General features: G+C 45.0%; 1 protein-coding gene and 1 pseudogene across 3 annotated transcripts in view; one reads left to right on the top strand and one right to left on the bottom strand.

Moving 5' to 3' along the window:
* Positions 1 to 1,215: 1,215 nt before the first annotated feature.
* LOC144581623 (uncharacterized) overlaps positions 1,216 to 6,304 on the bottom strand; it is a 20,451-nt gene continuing 15,362 nt past the window's right edge. The window contains exons 3-4 of one of the 2 annotated variants that reach the window (XM_078365939.1): positions 4,171 to 4,287; positions 1,216 to 4,073 (exon numbers count right to left, since the gene is read on the bottom strand). In XM_078365939.1, the coding sequence (XP_078222065.1) occupies positions 1,967 to 2,710 (744 nt within the window). In that variant the 5' untranslated portion in view covers positions 2,711 to 4,073; positions 4,171 to 4,287 and the 3' untranslated portion in view covers positions 1,216 to 1,966. Of the gene's footprint in view, positions 4,288 to 6,304 lie in introns of both variants that reach the window. The other variant, XM_078365934.1, reaches the window with a different exon arrangement.
* LOC108590012 (serine/threonine-protein phosphatase 2A 56 kDa regulatory subunit epsilon isoform pseudogene) lies at positions 2,429 to 5,409 on the top strand (annotated as a pseudogene). Its single transcript, XR_013532672.1, has one exon. The product of XR_013532672.1 is annotated as a serine/threonine-protein phosphatase 2A 56 kDa regulatory subunit epsilon isoform pseudogene (transcript).

Raw genomic sequence — 6,304 nt, 5'->3', positions numbered from 1 at the left:
ACACCAGCCACAGACAGAGTGCGTGGCTGCATCTCAATAAAACTTTATTTACAAAAGCAAGTGTTGAGTTATAGGCCATTGTTTATCATCCTCTGATCCAACTTACGTTATCGGGCATTTTTCTTGTTTGCTGGCTGGTTCTTCCGATTTTGCTCACTGTGGTCCCTGCAGTAGAATATCTTTTCAGCATGTGAGTGAATGAATGTTATTTGGTAATAGCATTGCTCTCAGAAGCCCTGGTGAATCTCCCAGTTCCTAGTTTCCTTTATTCCAGCCCCAGACCTGGCAATTTATTTTCATTTTTCTCATCAGAAGAGAGGACTAATCGTCTGCAGGCTAATGAGGAGACAATCCACAGTCTGGGAAGGCTGGGTAAGAGCACTGAGAGGCGATGTGGCAGCGCCTATGTGGCAGGGTGCAGTGAGACCGCACGGATGGAGAGCACCTCTTAATTACACAAATGCAGCTTACAGGTGGTGAATTTTTCATTCTGGGCAAAGTCCTAATTTTTTATTCAGTTTTCAAAATATTCCTGAACACCTTTCTTCACTGGATGAAGTAAAGGCAAACTACTTTTCTTTTTGAGATGGAGTCTTGCTCTGTTGCCTAGGCTGGAGTGCAGTGGCGTGATCTCGGCTCACTGCAACCTCTGCCTCCCAGGTTCAAGAGATTCTCCTGCCTCAGCCTCCCGGGTAGCTGGGACTACAGGCACACACCACCATGCCTGGCTAATTTTTATATTTTTAGTAGAGACGAGGTTTCACCATGTTGGCCAGTATGGTCTCGATCTCTTGACCACATGATCTGCCTGCCTCAGCCTCCCAGAGCACTGGGATTACAGGCATGAGCCACCATGCCTGGCAAGGCAAACTACTTTTAATATCAACTCATGGAAAATCTGATTGGAAGGATAATCAAACAAAATAAAAATATGTCAACTCCTAAAAGCCCCTGAAACTCTTATTTTAAAATCAAATAAGAATGGGACTTGCATTGATTGTAGTAGAAATGAATGCTGATACAAAATCAAGATGCAACTCCCATCCCTACCTGTCACAGAAGGAGTCCCTCTTTTCTTTAGAAGGAGAATTAAGTTTGGCTAAGCAACACCAGCATCCTGAGGCAGGTTTGGGTGGCTTTGTTGACGGCTGATGCAACACCTTGGTTCTTGTCTTCTTGGTTTAAAAGAATTTAAACAAAAGGCAACATCAAAGGAGATGCAGCACAGAGTGATTTTATTGCAAAGGAAAAAGTATTTTGAAAAGTGCAGAATAGACACTACACTCTGAGAGACAGTGTTCAGGGTGGCTGCTGGTTAGGGTGACACGGCATTGATTGCTGTTGGAGAAAACCCCTTTATGGGAGTCTTACATGATTTTTCATAAGGAGATGGGAAGACAGTTTGCTAATAAGCACGTTCTGAGTGGTCTTCTGGGTGCACATGCGCAGTAACTGTACATGCTTTTTCATACATCACGTCTCATTAATATCTTAAATCTCTACCCAGTGGTGTATTTTTTACAATTATGAGCAAAGGGTCATTTGGAGGAGCGGTAAAATCAAAATGCGCATGCTCTCTGGAAGGGAAAGTCTACTGAAGATGCAAATGGTAAGACTTATTGTGTTGGCTGTACAGTCACTGGTCATCATGGTTGCTGCGTCCTGAAAACATGGTCATTTCCTGACCACCTAGCCTGCCTCAGCTGCACTGGCCTTTGTTTTATTGGTAGCAGTGAGCACAGGAAGTAGAAGGTGCAACCTTCTTCTGTAATAAGGTGGTACCTACAGCCAGGGTAGAGCTGTGGGGGCTGTTAGAGACCCCTAGAACAATGGTGAGCTGGTCAGCGACCTCTGGTGGGCAGGCAGGCACTGATCTGTGGCATTTGCTGATTCCTGTGGTGTAAATGCTCCCACCCTGGCTGATTTCAAGTACCCCATGTGATGTCACTGAGTTGGGAAGGCATGCTCAGCTCTCAGGGACAGCACCGAGGCTCCCGCAAGTCACTGCCCTAGTTCCCTTCCTGTGGACTTTCAGAGTAGATCCCACACAGATCAGCCCCGGCCCATGTTCTTCCTTTTCCCCAGGAACTCCAACCTTGATCTCAGTCACCTTCAAGCCTGCCCTGCCCCGACCCACCCCGTTGGGGAGCTCACTTGGGTCCCTGGAATGCCCCGTTTGCAAGGTCCTATTTCCCATGGGGCAGCCCCCTGCACTGTTTAATAATGAAAACAGTGGGAAAATTGACTGGGACCCACCGCGGATAGCGAACTGTGGCTCTGGCAGCGGCGGCTCCGGCTCCTGAGGCGCCTCCTCCTTCTCTGGTCCCCTTCTCTTGCTGCCAGATCCAGTCTTCCTCCCTCCCTTTCCCCCATCCCCACGTTGTCGCCGCCGCCGCCGGGTCCCGGGCAAGGAGCTGAGGCGCCACCCGCCAGGAATGTGAGCGAGGAGCCACCGGCGGAGCCGCAACGGGGTCGGTGCCGATTTGATGGGACGGGCCCGCGGGGGAGGATCGTGAGGCCGCGGAGGTTCGGGTCCGGCCGTGAGGCCTAGAGGCTCCGCCGCCGCGGAACCGGAGGGACGCCGTAGCCGACAGCCGTCGCCCCGGGCTCCCAGCAGCTCCCCGGACCTCCCCCTGCACGTCCCGGTCCCGCCGTCCGTCCCCGCTGCGGCCCTCTTGCCCGTCTCCAGCCCCTCCAAGACACAGATCATCTTCGGATTCTTCCTCCGAGGCTTCAAGTAGGGTATGTCCTCAGCACCAACTACTCCTCCATCAGTGGGTAAAGTAGACGGATTTTCTCGTAAGCCCGTCAGAAAAGCCAGACAGAAGAGGTCGCAAAGTTCCTCACAGTTTAGGTCTCAAGGCAAGCCTGCTGAGTTAACATCTCTGCCGCTGCTAAATGACGTTCCATCCTCAGAGCAGCCTGAACTGTTTCTAAAGAAACTTCAGCAGTGCCGTGTCATTTTTGACTTCATGGACACGCTATCTGATCTTAAAATGAAAGAATGCAAGCACTCCACTCTTAACGAACTGGTGGGCTGTATTCCAATAAGCAGAGGCTGCTTGACAGAGCAGACTTACCCTGAAGTAGTTAGAATGGCATCTTGCAATATATTCAGAACTCTCCCTCCTAGTGACAGCCATGAATTTGATCCAGAAGAAGATGAGCCTACCCTTGAGGCATCGTGGCCACACTTACAGCTTGTATATGAAGTTTTCATATGATTTTTGGAAAGCCAAGAATTCCAACCCAGCATTGCCAAAAACATATAGATCAGAAATGTGTATTACAGCTTCTGGAGCTATTTGACAGTGAAGACCCTTGGGAACGGAACTACTTAAAAACAGTTTTACACAGAATTTCTGGCAAGTTTCTTGGTCTTAGAGCATTTATCTGAAAACAGATTAACAATATTTTTCCAAGGTTTGTTTATGAAACAGAACACTTCAATGGTATAGCTGAACTGCTGGAAATATTAGGAAGTATTCTCAATGGCTTTGCTTGACCTCTTAAGGCAGAACACAAACAGTTTCTGGTGAAAGTGTTGATCCCCTTACACACTGTCAGGAGTTAATCTCTCTTCCATGCGCAGCTGGCATATTGTATAGTACAGTTTCTGGAGAAAGATCCTTCACTCACAGAACCAGTTATTAGGGGGTTAATGAAATTTTGGCCTGAAACATGTAGTCAAAAAGAGGTCATATTCCTTGGGGAACTGGAAGAAATATTGGATGTGATTGAACGTTCACAATTTGTTAAAATCCAAGAACCTTTGTTTAAACAAATTGCCAAGTGTGTATCTAGCCCCCATTTTCAGGTGGCAGAAAGCGCACTCTATTACTGGAATGATGAATACATCATGAGTTTGATAGAAGAAAACTCTGACGTCATCCTTCCCATCATGTTTTCCAGCCTTTATAGGGTTTCGAAAGTGGAGTGCAGCTATTGTGGCGTTAGAATACAACGTGTTGAAGGCATTTATGGAAATGAACAGCACCATGTTTGACGAGCTGACAGCCACATACAAGTCAGATCGTCAGCGTGAGAAGAAGAAAGAAAAGGAGCGTGAAGAACTGTGGAAAAAATTGGAGGATCTGAAGTTAAAGAGAGGGCTTAGACGTGATGGAATAATTCCAACTTAACAAAAATAATGACAACAACATTACTGACCTGTGGAGTCACACATTTATGTAGTAGAAGATGGAGCAACAGTTTTCTGTATTGTGCAACTCTACAGTAGATTTCACATTTGTTTCATTATTACAACAGCACTGTATATACCTGTCTCTGAGTAAAGGAAAAAAAAATAAGGACTTCAATCCAAAGTTTGGACAGTAGATGGACTTCTCAGAACTTTGCAATCATAATCATTCTTCTAACCCTCTCTAAAAAACAAATCGGTCTTCAAAGATCTGTTGATGAAATTGCTATATTAAAATTCCATTATTGGGGGTTCCTTATTTATCACTAGCGAGAGTATGACACAATTTTCAAAGGTGAACAGTCTTGAATTTAGCTTGTCTTTCTGCTAAGCTGTTAAATGTATTTATAATAAAGAAAAAAAGACTGTTCTTTCCTTATAAGTTTGTATAACATCCTCCTCTGGGTCACTTGACTGTAATTTGACATCTTTTTCTTTTGCACGTCTTCCTGAGTTGAATGTCCATGTGGAATGGGGCCATGAATTATAAGGGTTCCTGATAAAAGTTCTGTTTACTGGGGTGAACATTTCCAGTAACCAGGTAGTCCTGGTACTCCTTTAGTTTTAAAATTAGGAGTTAAAAGAGAAGAGGTGATAAACATAGTAAAAAAGGGAATTTTGGATTCACACATCCGTTTATGGTGAATCCAAATCAATGTCTTGAATCCTTTGAAAACAGGCACTGGGACATCACAGGCTTCAGTACCTGACCAGTGTTAGTTGTATACATCATTGAACACATATACCAGAGATGTATCAGAAATGTGAGAAAAACATCCTTTTGAATGTTGATGATAAAGACAAACACTAAACAATACAACCATGAAATTGATTGCCAGGATTGCAAAGCTAATTGGGAAAACAGTTGAGCAAACAGCTTGGACTGTTTGGAGTTGTTGCCTTACTTTTAAATATGTATTTATAAAGTATTCCAGCAAAAGAGGATGTAGCCTCTGGGAAAAAACAAACATGTTACAGTGTTTTTTGTAGATTCTCATTCTTTATCTCATCACAGCGCCAGCCCTGTTTTTAGCTGGAAAGGATTCAGGATAAACATTATTATGTATTCTGAATTGGATGCACATTCCTAACTACTGTATTTGTTATCAAAAGTGGTTCTACAAATGCTACTGAAAAAAAATCTGGAAATTCCTAATGTCCTGAGTATTAATAATAAAGTTTAAAAATGCTTTTATATAAAAAAGAAATGAAACAGCCGGTCCCTCTCCCCTGCCCACCCTCATTGGTGCAGGGAAACAAGAGGACATTTGTTTTATTTCCAGATGCCCAGTACCATCGACTCACCAGCAAATGAAGTTTAAAACCACATTCCTAGACAATGTCAACTGATAACAGCTGGGAACATGGGAAGTATTTTTTTTTGCTCATTTGGCCCATTTGGAAGCCAAATAAAATGACCGCCTTCCTCAGCTGTTCCAGATACAGACCTCTCCCCACCACTGTGTGAGACCTACTCCACAGTGGTTCTTGCAGAGTATGGCAGCAACCCAGGGGGTGGCAGACAGCTTGTGAGGTATTCTTTGGTTTTCACAATATGGGGCTATAGGGGATGCTAGTATGGTAGATGCTTGGCAGCCATGGACAAGAAATACCCTGCAAGGACAGGACCTCCCACTCACCCCAATCCCCAAAGGCACCCTGTGAAAAACACTGGTAAATACCAAGGAGAAAGAACATGAAAGGGAGAAAATGGTCCTAAGATGCTCGAAGGGTGAATGACCTCATCTTCCCTTCCCTCTCCCATATCAGGTGCCCCATTGTCTCCTCCTCCAGGTGACCCAAGTTATAATTACAGGTCAGTCCCTTTTCTGGCTTCCTCCAGAGGCACTGCCTGCTCCTCAGCTCCCTCCTCAATCATCAGTAATGCATTCTCCAAGGAAGCCTCTGAGACAGCTCTCACTTTCAAAACCCAAATTCCAGTACTGGGTGTGTTCAGGTGCCAAGCAATTACGTGTGTGGGGATTTATGTTCATACATACGGAAGACAGACTGATTAGCAATGCTTGGCCAACAACTGCTCCCATTCTGGCTGACGCAGAAGCTGAAGTCAAGAGCCCACTGAGGGATGACAAAGATAAACAG

Source organism: Callithrix jacchus, chromosome 1, assembly GCF_049354715.1.
Source record: "Callithrix jacchus isolate 240 chromosome 1, calJac240_pri, whole genome shotgun sequence".
Taxonomy (NCBI): Eukaryota; Metazoa; Chordata; class Mammalia; order Primates; family Cebidae; genus Callithrix; species Callithrix jacchus.
This window is presented reverse-complemented; position numbering and strand designations above follow the sequence as displayed.